The sequence below is a fragment of the Bemisia tabaci genome, chromosome 1 (genome assembly GCF_918797505.1).
Source record: "Bemisia tabaci chromosome 1, PGI_BMITA_v3".
Lineage (NCBI taxonomy): Eukaryota > Metazoa > Arthropoda > Insecta > Hemiptera > Aleyrodidae > Bemisia > Bemisia tabaci.
Genome location: NC_092793.1, coordinates 9541627 through 9559104, shown reverse-complemented (window position 1 = coordinate 9559104; position 17478 = coordinate 9541627). Strand labels below are relative to the sequence as shown.

At 38.5% G+C, this 17478-nt stretch overlaps 1 protein-coding gene across 1 annotated transcript; it reads right to left on the bottom strand.

Moving 5' to 3' along the window:
• Nucleotides 1-1056: 1056 nt before the first annotated feature.
• On the bottom strand, nucleotides 1057-17087 carry LOC109039690 (dnaJ homolog subfamily A member 2). The gene is made up of 8 exons (XM_019055293.2): nucleotides 16929-17087; nucleotides 14179-14465; nucleotides 12889-12969; nucleotides 11808-11926; nucleotides 9201-9343; nucleotides 5662-5869; nucleotides 3707-3834; nucleotides 1057-2465 (listed from the first exon to the last, which is right to left on the bottom strand). The coding sequence occupies exons 1-8, from the start codon at nucleotides 16995-16997 to the stop codon at nucleotides 2280-2282; spliced, it is 1221 nt and encodes a 406-aa protein (XP_018910838.1). The 5' UTR covers nucleotides 16998-17087; the 3' UTR covers nucleotides 1057-2279.
• Between the last annotated feature and the right edge of the window lie 391 nt (nucleotides 17088-17478).

Here is a 17478-nt window from a genome sequence, read left to right as displayed (position 1 = left end):
CCGATTCCTAGCTATCACTTGTTTTGTCCGAGATTAAAAATCCATTACAAACTAATAAAAGGCTAAGGTTGAAGTTATAGGACATTAAAATGGATAGAGTACAACTGCTTAAGTACTTGGGGTCACGAAATTTTCATCTGAGTTATGGTCCAAAGTACAGTTAAGAACAGTCAAGATGAACTTGATAGGAGTGTTTGGGGTTCGAGCATCATTTGAACTTCATAAGGTATTCTTAAGGCGCATTCACATAGTCTGCCGCGCCATTCGACAAGCTTCTGAAGATCAAAGCAATCAGCGTTAGCTGCGTATGGCAGTTTACAGGAAAAAATTACATGTTTGTAATAGGGCTTGGCAAGCGGCTTGACATGCTGTCTGAACGAACCGTAGGCGAGAGAGAAGGCACAAGCTGAAATGTAACTATCACAGATTTTTTGAATAAATAATAACTATAAACTCTCATTTTTGATCAGAGGTAACATCGGCTGAATAAACTTTTCAGACCGAAAAAGGATGATACATACTAAAAGAAGTTGATGAGGAACTGGTTACTCAAAATTTTAGAGTAAATAGATAGAGGAAGTTATCATAGATAAAGATAGAGGATAAGATAGACAGAGCTGCATAACAACACAATTCAATGAAGCACCAGGGCAAGCACTGATTTTTTTCTTTTCTTTTAAGGCTGAGACCATTTAAGTTCCTATTCCGTAACTGTAAACTAACGTTCTCGATAGATTTGCTGATCGAACTCCCAAACTTAGAATGTTTAAAAGCTTGAAATCGAACAAATCCAAGGGAGAGCGCAGGTTGCATTAATGCATAAGTACAATATCTCACTTAGTGAGGGCTGGAAATTCTACAAAATCAGAGAGGCAGGTTCTTATTATGTGGATAAGTGCAGAATCTTACAAATGGTAAGACAAATAAGTACCTTCTGGATGGACTAGATTCACTTACAACACCAGCACTTGGACAAAGTCATTTCCTTCTGAGCTATGCTGGAATGAAGTTGGTTGGAAAATTTTAGGAATAAGGATCAAAAATAAGTAGACCAAGTGCTATTTATACGAATAGTTTAATTTTAAAACAGAGGCTGACACCGAAGTTACGAATGAATTCTTAGGATTCACGGCATTGAAGCTAACTAGCTTCTTTTGGGCGAGGTACAAAATAAGAATTTGAAAACTAGATAATTTCCATCAATACCGATCAAGTCCATGATCATAGAATTAATATTATTAGTTTCCAAGAATAGAGTCTAAACAATTTTTAAAACTAAGTTGCAGAGAAACTAGTTCAGACTTTCTTGTCAGACACCAAAATTTATTCCAGCAAAAAATCAACAAATTACCAATGATTCAAATTTCCAAACTGCGTATTTTTTTGCACCGAAACAAACAACAAATTTCAGAAAAAACCAGGTACACACTGACTTGATCCTCCAAAAACTATACAGCTTCCAGCGCCCGAGTATTTTGATGCTAAAATTAAACTACTTTGATGCTTAAAGAGAGGTAGTTTTCACAAGAGAGGCTCAGTAGGCATGCCAAGCACAATGGAATGAACCTGAGAAAACTACCTACATTCTCGGTACAGGAAACCGCTTTAGTTAATAAGGCCATCATATCAAAGAGGACGGCCGACATTTTTTCTGGGCTAGGTTTTGCTAAGATTAAAAATTGAATATCTGTTGGAGGGCCTGAGCATGTTTCAGCACGATTTTAAAGACACCCTGCTCCTGAAAGAGTCAAGAGCAATAATCTATAGGCTGTATTTTTTGGGTTAAAAGTTTGTTAGCGACTGATTTCCCTGAAGAAAAAAAATAAATAAGGTATTGTCATGATAAAACTAAAACTGGCAATGTTTCTCCTTGCCTCTTAATCTGCCCATCTACATCAAGCTGTAAAATGGAAGAGCAAGAAAAGAAAAAGTACCATTATCCTTATTAGCTGATCTTCCTGTTTCTTAGAAGTTGAAAAATACGTCTTAAGTCTGGTGTTCAAAAAAATGTCCTTCGGTGAGTTTAGTATGCTTTTAATGAAGTAAGGCATCTCCAAAAAGGGTGAAAAGACATGCTCAATAGCTGGTGGTCTGCCACAGTCATTTGCTAGCCAAAGCTTACAAAAATAAGATTTTCGAGTTCTAGTAATAGTACAAAATTATTGAAATAGCTCCCCAATCAAAAGAATGATATTGGGTGAGAAAAAAAGGGAGGTTCGAATGAAAAGTTTAGAGTCAGAAGCTGTCGTACGATCACAGAAATAATGTTCCTTCCAAACCTACTGCTGGGCGCATTGCACACCAGGATGCCCGTGTCCTTCCTCATCGTCGCTGGCATATGCTTCACCACGACTTGAATGAGATTTCTGCTGATGTGGATCATAATCCTGTAGATTTACTTCTTCCACATTTTCTCCCGTAGGCATTTTGAATGCAGGTCGAGGGGGAAGAAGTGATTCCAGCGTCTGAAAAAAGAAAACAAATAAATCATCATGAAATTAGCAAAGACTGGGAAGATCCATCAATCTACACATGAGAACAAAAATCAGAGATGCGAACTAATATTTGTACAGCACTATTTTCTAAGTGCAACTATCATCTCCTCGATTTTGATGTAGGTTTAGAGGAGTGCATACTTTAGTTGGGGAGGTTGGTTTTTCATTCTCTGGGATAGCTCATGAGTTCAGACTGAAAGAGATGTTTCAAGGCTTTTAGGACAGGTTGACTATCTACAGCATGTTGAGAAACTTTTAATGTCAGTGCCTCATTACTTTGCTTCCTTACGAATCTCCTTAGTTCTAGTCTAAAAACGGAGCTTTCTACGATGCTCCATCTTCAGTTTGTTGAATTGAATAATGCAGTAGTTTGACTTTACTCTATCATTTTTTGAGCCATTTTAGCCACCAAGTCTCATTTTAAGGGCAAAACTACAACTTTTAAGAGCCATAAATTATTCACAGCTACTAAAGATTGTAAAATTTTATAAGGAGATGGATCAACGGAAATTGGGACTGTGCCAATATTGAAAGGGATAGTTATGCAGTATGCTGGTTCACAGGAAAAAGCATGATACTGACTTGGGCATGCGAGAAAATGTGAAGTGAGCCATTTAGTCTATTAAACACTGTCCACCAAGTCCACAATTTGTTTTTTAGTTTTAACATGTTAATGGGATCTACGTAAACATTCAAAGTCGATTTCCACTACACTTTAACCTATACAAATTAAAAGCAACTTCTTCATTTGTTTGATGTCTATGGTTTTAAACTGTGAGTTATTCCTTGTTTCTGGGGTTTAACATATATTGTCTCTATCATAGCCTTACTCTGTTATCATTGCTCATTTCCTTCTCTCAGACCTGAAAAACTAGAAAGCCTCTGGTGTTTTGGAAACAAGGATTGATGGATACATCTCCCTGTTTTTGAGTTAGAATTAAAATTACTGCAAAGCAAAAAAATTCAAAGGCGCAGCAGAACCAAAGGAGACTATAGTCATTTTCATGTTTTAGAGGAGTTGACTGATTGGTTTGATTCTGTTTCCATATCTGGAACTAGGTTGCCTCTGAAATTCTTCCATCTTTATGGAAGACTCATTCAGTAGCTTGATTAGCATGCTTGGAGACTGCACTTTAATGGAGAAAACACACATATGCAATAGATATAGGACAAAAGAAAAGAAAACGGAGAAATCACTTTTTATATCTTACTTTCAGTTTTGCTTCATCAGCAAAATAATTTTCTGGGAACGTAACATTGAAACTAATGATGAGGTTTCCCTTCTCGTATGGATTTCTATACTGCGGCATTCCTTCGCCAACAACTACACGCGTTTCCCCTGTGGACAAAGCAGTCAGTCAAACTTGTTGAAAAAAGAGATTTATTGAAAGAACCCTGCACAGAGCATGGGCTCAGCGGCTCTCTATGAAAGTCGATGAAACTTTAATAGATTGTTATAAAGTTCATAATTAAGGGAAAGCCAAAAAATTAGCTCATTTTTGCGAGTAGAAGCCGAGATATTCGCAATTGAATCCGGACTATTTTCTATCGTGCCGCAGCATGACGGAGGAATTCCGAGTCCCCTTTCCTCTCGTTGTTCGGCGTTCTCGATCAGACCTCACGTCACTCACGTGAAGATAGGTGCTTATGCGCTCGGCCGGTGCGAATGCCGTACTCCCTCCCTCTCCCCGCATCTGTCAATTCTGTTCCAGCAACTACATTTAAGATTAAACCGGCCGGCGGCGCTGGCATGGGAGAGGTGCGAGAAGGAGGGAACTCCATATCGCACAGCCCGAACGGAACGTCCTAATGAAAGGAGTGAGTGTAAACAATGCGACATCGTAGTTACCTGGTGGGGAGGGGGGGGTTTCCTGGCCGAAGTGTTCAAGCAAGGTAAGGCGATGTGGAGAATTTACCTCCCCCGCACAGAAAATAGTCCGGGTTCAATCGCGAATATCTCGGCCTCTACTCGTAGAAGTGAGCTAATTTTTTGGCTTTCCCTTAATTATGAACTTAATATCAATCTATTAAAGTTTCATCGACTTTCATAGAGAGCCGCTGAACCCATGCTCTGTGCAGGGTTCTTTGGTAACATCATTTATTTCATCTACTTGAAACAATGCAATGATAGATTTCTGAAATGTTTAAAAGCACTTTCTAACAAAACGTTGTGAAAACGGCAAGGACTACGTACAAAATACCAAGAAATTTGGGCTGAGTAAATTTTAATATTAGTTTATATGATGTTTATTAGGATCTCCTGAGCACGAGCGCTTATGAAATCTAACTTTCTATGAGTCAATCTCTTTAGGAGCAGGGCTAAAAAGTTCTTGTTTCGACCTCCTCACTTGCGATTTCTGACACAGGTGCAGGAATGCTGCTATATGTGGACGCTACACAGAACGCGATTATCATTCAAAAGAATTTGATTCTGTTCATCTGTCTTATCTTTTCGGCCTACGAGAAAACTCAAGAACTTTTTAATTACCAGTAAGATATTGTAACAATTCTGTTAGATACTGTTTGTGAAGAAATGCTGAAAAATTCACTTTTCAGCCCCGCTTTTCTTGAGATCGGCATAAAGAAGGTTCAATTTTAAAAACTGATTAAGATCAGGAAGCTATAAGGAACATTATAGAAAAAATTTCAAAATTTAGGCAGCGCTGAATTTCTTGGTATTGTAAACCTACTTGGTCCTTCAAAAGAACTCAGTGATAATGCATGTTCTATCTGCTTCATGTTATGCTACGTAAGGCTTGTGAAATGATAAGAGCATTTCATGATGATGTCCACTTACTAAAAGGGGACATTGCTCCATAAATTAGCAGAAGGTCCATCATGAATAATGGAGGAGAAAACATGGCGAGTGATGAAAATTAGAATGTATTTTTTGAAGAAAAATTTGAAGATCAATTTCAAAAAATTAATTGGAATGGTCTTAGATTTTCTGCTGAGTTTTGACAACATTCCGCTTAGCAGCAAAAATGTCAGTTGAACAAGCAGCGTTTTTGAAATTTCTGCACTCCTGCTTTATCTTGTAACTACTTGGCCTCAGAGACAGACCAAGCAACACAATGACAGAGAACACTCTGCCACTAATTCAAGAGGCTGAGAGTGGGCTTTTCGGATGAGAGACAAAGGAAAAAGTAACCTGTTTAATTCTTACCTGGTTTGACAACAGAGTCGCTGGGTTGTTTGATATGAAGTACTCTGCCATCAAGATGTTTCACTGAGAATGAAAATCCGCATAAGGCCTCCGTGATTGTTATGGAGTGCTCCATGCAAAGGTCTGTTGAATCTCTGAATTTGAGTTTGAATGTTTCATGAGGTTTCACTTTCAACACTATCACAACGTCACCAGGTTCTTGATCAGGCTAAAAACGAGATAAATACATTGGAGACGATTACAGTAACGAATAGGAACTATGCCTTGTTTTGCCAGGGCACTTTTGTCAGACCAGACCGTTGCCTACGAGAATGGAGAGGCCGTTACTACGATTCTGTGACGTCACACTAGTAGATGAAACTCGGCCGCGGTTTAACACGCGTTCTTATGGGAGAACGCTTGCCGCGCGATGATTTCTCGCCGATATCTCTTTCAGGGTTGATCTGACGCAAAATTTCATAAGAACCGTTTAGAAAGAAGATGAAATTTCACTTTAGAAAACTAACTAGTTCAATTGTGACATTGTCTAAATATCGAGGAAATGAATGCGTAATACCAAAAATCGTTACTCCACTCAGATTCAAACGGGCCGATCGCGCAACTTCGGCCGATCGAGAGCCACTCTGATTGGTCCACGCAGCGACTGCCTCACTCATCGATGCACTGATGACCCGGAGATGCTTGTTGTTTTCGGTAAATATCTACTAGCTTGACGTCACAGAACTGACTAGTTACGGCCTCTCCATTCTCGTAGGCAACGACCAGACTTAAATGAGAAGTAAGACTGCATTGAATCAGTTACAGTTTGAATTTTAATTGTAACTTATTAGAAAATTAGGGCAACTTTAAACCCTCAGATATTTTTTCCTCTAATATTTATGTTAGCCCATGGGTTCATGGTTGAAAAGTTTATATTTGTCTAAATTCTGGGTGGATTCTGAAAGAGCAAGAAGCGAGGGTGCAAGGATACTCATTGCGCTTTATTGATAAGACCGACCATTTTCTTTGGATTGGACAAGAAGGTCAGGAGTTGGGGTAAGCAACCCATCCTGACAGAGTGGAGAGCCTGATTTCTGTGGGTCACAATCACTATTACTTTCCACAGAATTGACTTTGATTTCTGCCAAAGCTGTGCGGACTGCCTAACTGCGACCAAACTCTTGTCCTTTCTTGTCAAAGGATAATGCAAACTGCTTAAGGAGATGTATGCCTACACCAATTTGCAATTTTTTTTTTGCACTTTACTCCTTCATCAACCCTGATCATATGTCAAAAGTGGGCTAAGTTTCTATGAACCACCATTTTCGATTCGCAGTCAAAGTTTCCATACTTTAACTAGCAAATAAACTAGTGAAGTAATAATAAGTCAAAGAGATCCCTCTTCCTTTCAGCACTCAAAAAAGGGCCGGCTATAATTCGTGAAAAAACCAAGTGCATTAAAGTATTCTGTCTGCCATTAATGCCGGAGGAGGGCTCAAAGTAATGAAAAAGAGGGGAAAAATTTGGCAACTTCTCTCCTCTATAGCTTAAAAGATTGATTTTCGGACTAATAGGCCAAGAGGTGGATGATAATTAGTGACAAACTCCAAACTTGTGACACAAGTTTTGACCACACTGATGCAAGAATAATGCAGATACTATATCCGTCTATTCCTTCTGTCTTCTCTGCATTATCATATTTACTTCATACTTCTGCATTTTGCCCAGTTAGAGACATGCCCGCCACAAGGGGGGGGATACTGGGTCCCTGGTACCGGGGCCCGGGCCCCGGAGGGGGCCCGTGTTACCCGTGAAAAACCACTACGAATTCACAGACAACCCTTGTTTCGTAAGAAAAAGTGAAAAATTTACCCTAAAAATTTCGCAAAAGGTGAATAGATTTTCAGAAACACGCTGGGGCACTGTAGAGTTCTTCTTACATTTTCAAAGAAGTATACTTCTTGGAAAATTTCTATCTAGATTTCTATCTAACAAGGGGAGCTTCCCAAGTGTAACCGGAATTTCGAGTTGAAATTTCGCATGAAGATACTAGAGATGATTTTAGGGATGCCGTATTTTTTCGTTTTTTCGAATGGGGTCGGGAAAGCCCTCAAAAAAAGGGCTAAAGATGCGGAAAAAACGCGTGCGCTAGCGGCACAAGGTAAACATAGGTGATAGAGGCACTCAATCCTTATCAGTACCGCATGGCCGAACGGTAGCGCGCTCGCTTCGCATGCGTGAGGTCCTAGGATCGGATCCTGATTACAGTTCGTAATTTTATTTTACTTTATGCTTGTTTATTTTTCACTTACTTTATTTTGCACCATTCGCTCCGCAAACCGACTTACGAGGTAGAACACGTAGTGACTGAAGATTTTTTACATATGCTGATAAAAACTCGAAGTTTCTCTTGGATTGAAACGTTATTTATAATTGAATAAACAAAACACTCTAAAACTCACCAAATTTCGTTGCCAAGCTGAATTTCTGGAGTATCAGTCAGATACAGATACAGATTCGACTGATACTCCGGAAATTCAGCTTGGCAACGAAATTTGGTGAGTTTTAGAGTGTTTTGTTTATTCAATTATATATAACGTTTCAATCCAAGAGAAACTTCGAGTTTTTATCAGCATATGTAAAAAATCTTCAGTCACTACGTGTTCTACCTCGTAAGTCGGTTTGCGGAGCGAATGGTGCAAAATAAAGTAAGTGAAAAATAAACAAGCATAAAGTAAAATAAAATTACGAACTGTAATCAGGATCCGATCCTAGGACCTCACGCATGCGAAGCGAGCGCGCTACCGTTCGGCCATGCGGTACTGATAAGGATTGGTGCCTCTATCACCTATGTTTACCTTGTGCCGCTAGCGCACGCGTTTTTTCCGCATCTTTAGCCCTTTTTTTGAGGGCTTTCCCGACCCCATTCGAAAAAACGAAAAAATACGGCATCCCTAAAATCATCTCTAGTATCTTCATGCGAAATTTCAACTCGAAATTCCGGTTACACTTGGGAAGCTCCCCTTGTAAGATTTTCAGTACAGACGGATATTTTTAGTAACTGCGTTTAATTTTCTTCCGTCGTCAGATGCTGAGGGTCTCCAGTCTGGGCATCCTCGACTTCAATGGCTCAACTCCCTTGCCATAGACAAACAAAGGGGGAGTCCAGGGGGGCCTGGCCCTCATAGAACTGAAAATAGTATCATGTGCCCCCCCCCCCAAAAAAAAATAAAAATTTTCCGGATGTTTTGAATGTAACAATTCGCAAGTATTTTGTGCTGAAAGTATAAAAAAAAAAAAAAAAAAAAAAAAAACATAATTATTCCGCAGAAATAGATGGAAAAATTCTTTATGGAAGCTTCAAAATGCGTCCGATTAGTCGTATTAATTCTATAATTTCTCGGGGGATGCCCCTCGGACCCTCCCCCCCCCCCTCCGTGCTTGGGGCCCGGACCTTAAAACTGGTACCAGGGCCCGAGATGAGATGTGGCGGGCCTGGTTAGAGATCATAAGTTTAAAAAGAAAAAGAATAATAGTTTAAATCAATTAAAAATACTTACACCCTGATTGCCTTCTCCCTTGAAATAGATTTTTTGGTTTTCTGTCATACCCTTATCTACATGGACTTCTATTATCTTAGGTTCTTCAATGATTTTATGACCCTTACAACTAGTACACTGATCTTCTTTTCTAATAACTTCACCTGAAACAAAAATGAGGGATAAATTTTGGTGGGGAATGACAGAATTGAAAAATTGAGTTCAGTACATTTTGGTTCATATTTTCTTTTTTCTTCTTTTTTTTATTATTATTAGATTACCTATTGTTAACTTCTTGGGAAAAGAACTATATACGATGCTATTAAATATTGAATAAGGTTGATTATGCTAGCAACTGAGTGACTAGTAGCTTATATACAAGTATTCAAAAATTAAGTCTATAATTTTGGAGTCAGACGCAGGGGCTCGCCAGTTCCCATGATTTGGCTCTCTTAAGACGTCTCAGCTTGTTGGAGTTATCCAAGAGCTGTAGAGCCTCTATATTGGGGTGGGAGTGAGGGCGATGCTCATTATTTGTTGCTACTTTAGAGATATAATGGGCAACTGTCTCCATTCCCAGGTTTCTATGAATGTCTTTATTCCGCTCGTACCATCTTGCTCCAATGGTCGTGCGGAGCTCTCAGTTTTATGATCTCTGCATCGGTTCTAAATTTGACCGTGCTGCACACCCCCAGATCTGAGCTTAATACGCACAGGTAGGGCGGATGATTTGTTTATATAAGAATATCTTATTATCTATACTAAATGGCGATCTTTTACATAGTAACCAATTCATTTTCTTCAGTTTATATTAACATTCTTCCTTTTTGATTTTGATGTGCTCTTTTCACTTAATTTTAGTATCTAGGTTAATTACTAGGTACTTGGCCCTATCAATTTAGTGTTGACATGGTTATGCAACAAATTGTTTCACTCAGGATTTAGAACGCAGATTTAATTGTTTCATTTCTGAGGTGAGAGTAATTCTCTTCGGGCATAACCTGACAAGTCGCAGCTAGTGTTCCAATCAAATTTCTTTCTAAAATTTTTAAAAATGACGACCATCCCATTGAGAGCTAACAGATGATTAGGAGCAGGGTAAAACTTTTAGTGATTTGAAAACATTTCATTGAAGCTATTTCTTTTTTAATAATCTCAATAACAAATACGTTGCATTAATGTTTCACAGAAGAACTTTTTTTTCAAGCCTGACCTAATATTTCGGTGAACTTTTTCTACTGCTAAAAAGGTTTTAATAAATAGCTTACTCTCTTGCTAAAATAATTGTGCTACGTTACTTCCTCTTCTACTGAAGTGGTTTCACCAGGGAGCGTATCCCACCATCAAAGCAGTTATACCTTGATGCCATTTCAAAAGCTTTCACTGATTTTGTATTAATAACTCAAATAAATGAGAGATCAAGAAGACAAATGACACACTTCTCATTTTTCTTGATACTAGGCCCTTAATAAAATTCCGGATCGATTCTTCTGCCCCTACAGCAGTTTTATCAACGAAATTCATCCACATTAGACATGGTTTTACTCTACATGTTTCCATCACAAAGGCGATTTAAACATCAATATTCTCAACTTAAATTGCAAGGAGAGTGGGCAAATAAAAGAAACTTTACAGATACAAAAGATGCAAAATGTTGGATTCACTCCTCATCACAAAGGCATATGCTAGAGAGAGCTCTACCTATTTTTTCATTTTTTTACAAACAGTGTTGGCACTTGAAGACTGGAAATTTTGTTGTCAGTGAAACAAAAAAATGTGACGCCCCTGAGTGGTAGGGGACTTAAGGTGAGTTGCCAAATTTTTAAGAGTTTCACAGAATGCAGCTTTGGTCAAAATTATCGATTTTCAGTTTTTGATGCTAATCAATTTCTACGTAGCTCAAGAACATATAGCTCATATTTTAAGACATGATTGGCATTTTAAAGGATGATACAAGCGTTTTAAGTGAAGAAAGTTAAAACCGACTACAGCTGGAGGACTAGATCTCAACTCAGCTGAGAGTGGCTGTTGTCTAATGCTTAATGATGGAGAAGTAATATTTAATAATAGAGAGGCCAAATTCTTCGGGTAAAATGGATTTAATACTTTAACCGTGTTTTCTCAAAATCACGTTTTTTTCGTTTGCAAACTTCAAAATGCTGTGGGTAAGTTGGTTTTGGGAATTTTTTAGTGATTTTTGGAGCAAATGTGCAGTCAGCTCTTTCGGGCAAGAACATGGTTACCTCAATTTTGACTTTTTCTCCTATAAATCCCTTTAATCTCAGGTGCATCACAAATAAAAGTCATTTAGATGTTAATTTTATCAACTTCAATGTATATGCAGGCGATTTATTACAAAGTATTAGGTAACGGAAAGTCTGGCCATCAGCAACACATCTGCACAATTAAAGAAAGTCATCGAAAAACCCATACAAATCTCTACAGCCCTTTTAAAAATATTAACAAATATCAATATTTGATTACCACTCGGGATATTGAATTTTAAGAAAATCAAGAGAGAGCAAAACGAGAGTTTCGAATCAACCTCCTGAACAAACACTGTAAAATTATTGAGAATGTTAACAAAATTATATCTGTAATAATTGGAGTGATAGTAGATTTTCATACCATTGACGCATTCATCACACTGCATCTGAATTCTCTGAGAATTACCGAAGGGGAAAACTTTATATCCTCGACCTCGACAAGAGGGACACGTGGAAGGCTGACCAGTTTTAGATCCCGATCTAGAAACACAAAGCATTCAATGAAATTTAACTGTAAAGTAGACAGCATGGTTCAATGAAAAATTTGTTATGTTTGCTCCTGGTCTCCATTGGGCAGTGATGAGTAGCAAGCACTGAAATCTTGTTTCTCACTTGTTTTTTACTTGAAATACCTTTGAACCCTAAGCGGGAAGGAAAAAAGTGAGTCAAATGGTAGCTTGCCTCTTTCATCCTCGTACAACTCAAAGGTTGAGGGGTGAGTCGGATATAGAGCAAAAGAAAAACAAAACTAAAGCGCTGGCCACTATAATTGAGGAGTTCTTCGACAACATGGAGGGAGTGCCATGCAATGCAGCTGGACAGTGCAACATTCTACATAGTTTGAAACAAACTGGATACTAAGTGGAGATGAAATCACTTGTTGCGAGAAAACTTTAAAATGGTGGGCCCACATTGCTAAACAATAGTGCCACGAGTAAAAACTGAAACAAGATTGCAAGAACAATCCATTTTTACCGACAAACTCCATAGTTATAAGAAAAACCCTTCTTCACATTCAGAGGTGTATAGAATTTTTCTGTGCATAATTAGTCAATATCTTAGCTTCAAAATTTCCTCACTCTTAAGATATTATCTCACTCTGCTGCAAGGTACAAAAAGTGTTCTAAGATAAAGAATTTTTAAAATCTACACATTTCTTAGTTTTTATTTCATTTTTGGCATGAAAAAATAACCAATGAATGAGAAAATACAAAAGAAGCATTTTTGAAAAATTTTGACAAGCGACAGATTAACTCTTGCCACATGGAAGCCAGGGCGCAGGCACGTGAGCTTTTCAGCACCCCTCTTTACACTCTTTATTAGGTATTTCACCACTGTTACCAAACTTGCATGAAATTGATTTGACATTGTAGCGCTAAAAAAAGAAGGAAAAAAAAAGAGAAGTATGAAAGAAATTGAAAGAAAACTACAAAAACACTTACCCCTTACAGGGTTTGCACAAGATAAGTCGCATGAGCTGCAGTTTTGATGTTTTCCCATTATACAAGTCCTCTAGTGAAACTCTAGAACAATAAATTACAAAAAAATGAGGTAATAAAAGATATCATCTGCAAAGCAAACACTCTAACATTTTTGCCAGATTCTTGAACTTTAATTTAATTTTGTAACTCCACAGGTCCACAATCAAAAGAAATGTGAACTGCTTGAAGAACTCAGAAAATAAATTGAGACGGAAAATCGATAAATATCATAGCTTGGGTACCATTTGAGATTGTTGGCAAAATTTAAGGTAAACAAAGCAGCAGCTTACAGGCATGAAAAGAGATCTCTGATTATAATTGAAGCATTATATGAAAAAAAGGCTCTTATACTGAGAGTAGGTGTTGAGAAAAATGCATTCGAAGCTTTCACAACGACAATTCAAAGAGGAATTGGTATTTTGCAACTAATTTTGTTGGTAATTGTAACACGTGTCCTTTAGAGGGGGAAAAAGCCTAGAATCAAAAAATTTTCATTGATAAGCAGTTTGGAAATAGAATAAATGAAAAGTGATCTGAGGGTTCTTTTTACTTGGGGCAGCAATTTGAGTCGATCTGACCTTTCACTAATAGTAACTTTGGGAGACAAATACAATGAAACAGTGCATGCAATTTGTGAAACATGCCATTCTAGATGTTTGGAGTAAACTGTAGTTCTTAGTGCCTGTTGCAGGAGAGGGCTGGCGGAAGGGAGCAGTGGCAAAACACCAGGGGCTATGATGCAGTGCTCTTTGTTGTGCGGGGGTGCAGGAACTTCCTGACCATGCGACCGGGCTGGTCATGTAGAGGACGGAACCCTCGCAAGAGTGCAGTGTACTAGAGGTAGAAGAGTCCAAATTTTGGATGGTATGTTTTTTTCCCGGTCTTGCAGGAAGTGATCATGAAAATTTTGGTTGAAAACTGGGAAAAGTTTATTGAATTTGGAGGAAGGCCTGGAAATTCCTGCACTCCTGTGGATCGGGCCAAGCTACTGACCGCCATTGCGCAGCAAGCTGTCTCCAAGCGCATTCATTTGGCCTTTCTGCGGAGCACATGTTGTGTTGACATTTCTCACAAAATTATCAGATTATAACCAAATTTGGTGCACTTGTTTGTTAGGATAAGGATGATCAATTACGCTATTCTAGCCAAACAGCAAGCAAAAGCATTGTGATAGAAATTAGAATAGAGGAAAATATTGGAGGAACTGAGCATTAGAAACATGAAATGAGGAGTGTATATGGTGAATCTTACTTGAGATTATGAACTACTGGCTCTGCTTTTCGACTCCTGCTGCGTCCACCAAGAAAGTCATCTAAACCTCCGAACAGACCTCCTCCACCGAAAACCTGGGAGAAGAAATCATGACTTGCTGCATGGCTACCAGCTCCTTCTTGTAAACCCTTAATGCCATACTGATCATAAATAGATCGCTTTGAAGAATCAGAGAGGACATCGTAAGCATATGATATTTCTTTGAATTTTTCGCCTGCGCTAGGATTTTTGTCTGGATGACATTCCTTTGCTAGCTTATGATAAGCCTGGAAAAATAGGAAAAACAGCCATTTAATCATTAAATTAGCTACTAGATCTAACAAAAAAAGCTCATAGACTGTTACTCAATGTCAATGCTTGAAAAATTCCGTAATTTTTCTTCGCTGTGTGAAGAAAAATTGGTAAAAACTTCAAAGAATGATATTGGTTTCTTCTCTTTCATGAATCTCGTACGTAAAATGGAGGCTGCGAATATTTATAAACACTGCAAACGAGATACATGGCCTGGTAGTTTCACAATCATCATGTTTATTAACAATAAAGTATAAAATCTTAAAGCTATCTCAGAGTCACGTAAAAAGCACTGTTTGCTAGCAATATTGATATCTCAGGGATGAGTTCAACGTTTCTTCATAAATATCGACACCAAATACTGATGGATTCAAGTAGGAGACAAGACAGTTAAGGATTATCTACAGGATTCAGGTAGGAGACAGTGCAATGAAGTATTATCTACAATTAGATACCTTTGATGGTATCTGTCTTTTTCCATTCTTTTATTTCATATAACTCGCATCTTCATAACTGTACATTGAAAGAGCTCTCACAAGAATAGCTAATGTTGCCAGATTTCTATGACTGAACTTCATTCTATTGATATTAATCCAAGGTCAGCTCGTTGATGAAGCCTGAAGCTACTCGTCGTTTGCTAAGACAAAAGTTAGGGTGTAGTTCGGTACTCGGGCTTCTTTTTAGACCCATCAACGGTCCTCCCTACGCAGTTCGGTACTCGGGCTCCTTAATTTAAACTTATTTAGAAGAACATACGCATGATTTGACGCGGCGCCTACGTAAACCCAATATCCACAAGCCTGAGTAGCCCAACCTAAGGTAACTTACCTGACGTAACGTAACGTAACCTAACCTACGGGCCCACAAGTTAGGTCGCGAAGCGACCTAACTTGTAGTCCTGTAGGTTAGGTTAGGTTACGTTACGTTACGTTACGTCAGGTAAGTTACCTTAGGTTGGGCTACGTAAGGCAATGCTCGGGTAAGTTAGGTTAGGTTAGGTAAGGTTAGGTTAGATTAGGTTAGATTAATTTATATTTCATTTTTCCTCTAAATAATACTTTTTATTACAGAATACACGACAACATCGTGAGCAGTAACGAATAACAAAGAATTCTTTTAATAATGAGAAGAACTTTTTTTCTCGTGTGAAAACACGAAAATTAAAATCAATTAAGGATTAAAATTAAACAGGTATTGGGGGAGTGTGCGCGACATTTGCGACATCGGCATTCGCGACATTGAAAATAGCCCCACTTTACGTGAACTCCGGAAACCATCTCGGCAAAGTAAATTTCATTCAAAATGTGTTTGTGATTGATTACGGGCATCGTATGTTCTTCTAAATAAGTTTAAATTAAGGAGCCCGAGTACCGAACTGCGTAGGGAGTACCGTTGATGGGTCTAAAAAGGAGCCCGAGTACCGAACCTCTTCCAGTTCCTATTAGGTCTGGCATACAAAGAAAACCATGCTTCGGAAACCATGCGTGACCAGATAAAGATGGAAATTTCTGATGACGACATCTTTCGTAGCTAAAATGATATCCATCGACTCCAGTGAGTTTCCCCATTATTGGAGTGTGCGCTGGAGTGAGAGTAATAACACAGTATCGAGTGTATTAACATTCTCAAGATACAGTTGGTTCAAAAGCATGAGTAGATTGAGTTTAGTTGAGCCATTTCAAAACAAAGCTGTTGCCTTAAAATTTCTGCATTCATTTAGTCACTCACAAGGGGTGAAGCAGTTTCATTTTCTCTACCTACTTTCATGTACTAACGCTAAATCTTCACGCTATTCCCCAAACTGGCAAAGGTAATATAAAGGAGATACTTGCCGGAGAAAAGCATATGCTCTCTTGCTGACATATCTCCACTCAATTAGAAACTGTACCACTTATTCCATGACATGGCACATAGGTGTCTATGGGCATTATCAGTCGGAGGTTCAGACGTAAACAAAGGGCATCGAGTAGCAGCCTCAGCAATAGAAACCTGAGGTAACTTGCATAAAACTTCTGGCCATTATATGGTAAAAACCAGAACTCAGAGAGCTTAAAACCATCAGAGAGAAGGAAGAGAAAATGATGGATTGAAATGCAGGGTGAATTGGCAGACAAAGGCTTAACTTTGATACGAGGTTGTGAGATGAGTAGGTACTTTCAGTATAAGGGTGAGGATAAACAGCTCCTTTATTTCACAAGTGAAATATTGCGGCAAAGTTTGATGAACAGAAGAATCTGATGAAGATTTATTAAATTTTAAGAAAATTTACGCTGTGAGTAAAGGATGATACGTTCCCCGGTTGAACAGAAAGAGAGACCTTCTGTCATAAGAAGTGGTCATCTTCCGTGACTTAATTAGGCGACTGAAAGTGGTTAAAGAATCGTAATGAAACCTTGAAATTGAAAAGAGTAATGTAAATATCGCAAATGAGCACTTACTTTCTTGATTTCGCCATCTGAAGCATTACTACGAACTCCTAAAATATCGTACAATTTGGTGTCGGCCATTTTTCAGCTCGATGAGGAAGGAAGGGAACGAAGGAACGAAAGGAGTTGCACGGATTGCACGATGTCGGACTCGGACGAGTCAACAAGCGAATTTTCGTCTGTCAACTGTTGACGAAATTCGTAAACCGTTTACGAAATACGTCATCAAAACAAATGTTTATTCTCCGTTTGTGATAATGGGCGTGGCCTAGAAATCGTTTTATTTATTTGAACACTAAAAAACTCCCCCTAAAAAGTTAACCACTACTGAAGGTTCAGTTACACAATCAAATTAAGCCATCAAACTGAAGCTCTGATTGGTGGAAAATGACCTTAGGTTAGGATGCGACCAATGAGAGGCCCAATTTAATGGCTCACTACGCTACAACGCTTTGAAATGCAGATTAGTAAGAGTCACTTGCACGCATGTATGCACTTTTGTATTTTCGTGATTTGAAGGCGATTTAAAGATTCTGACTGAAAGTGAGTGAGCAAATACAAA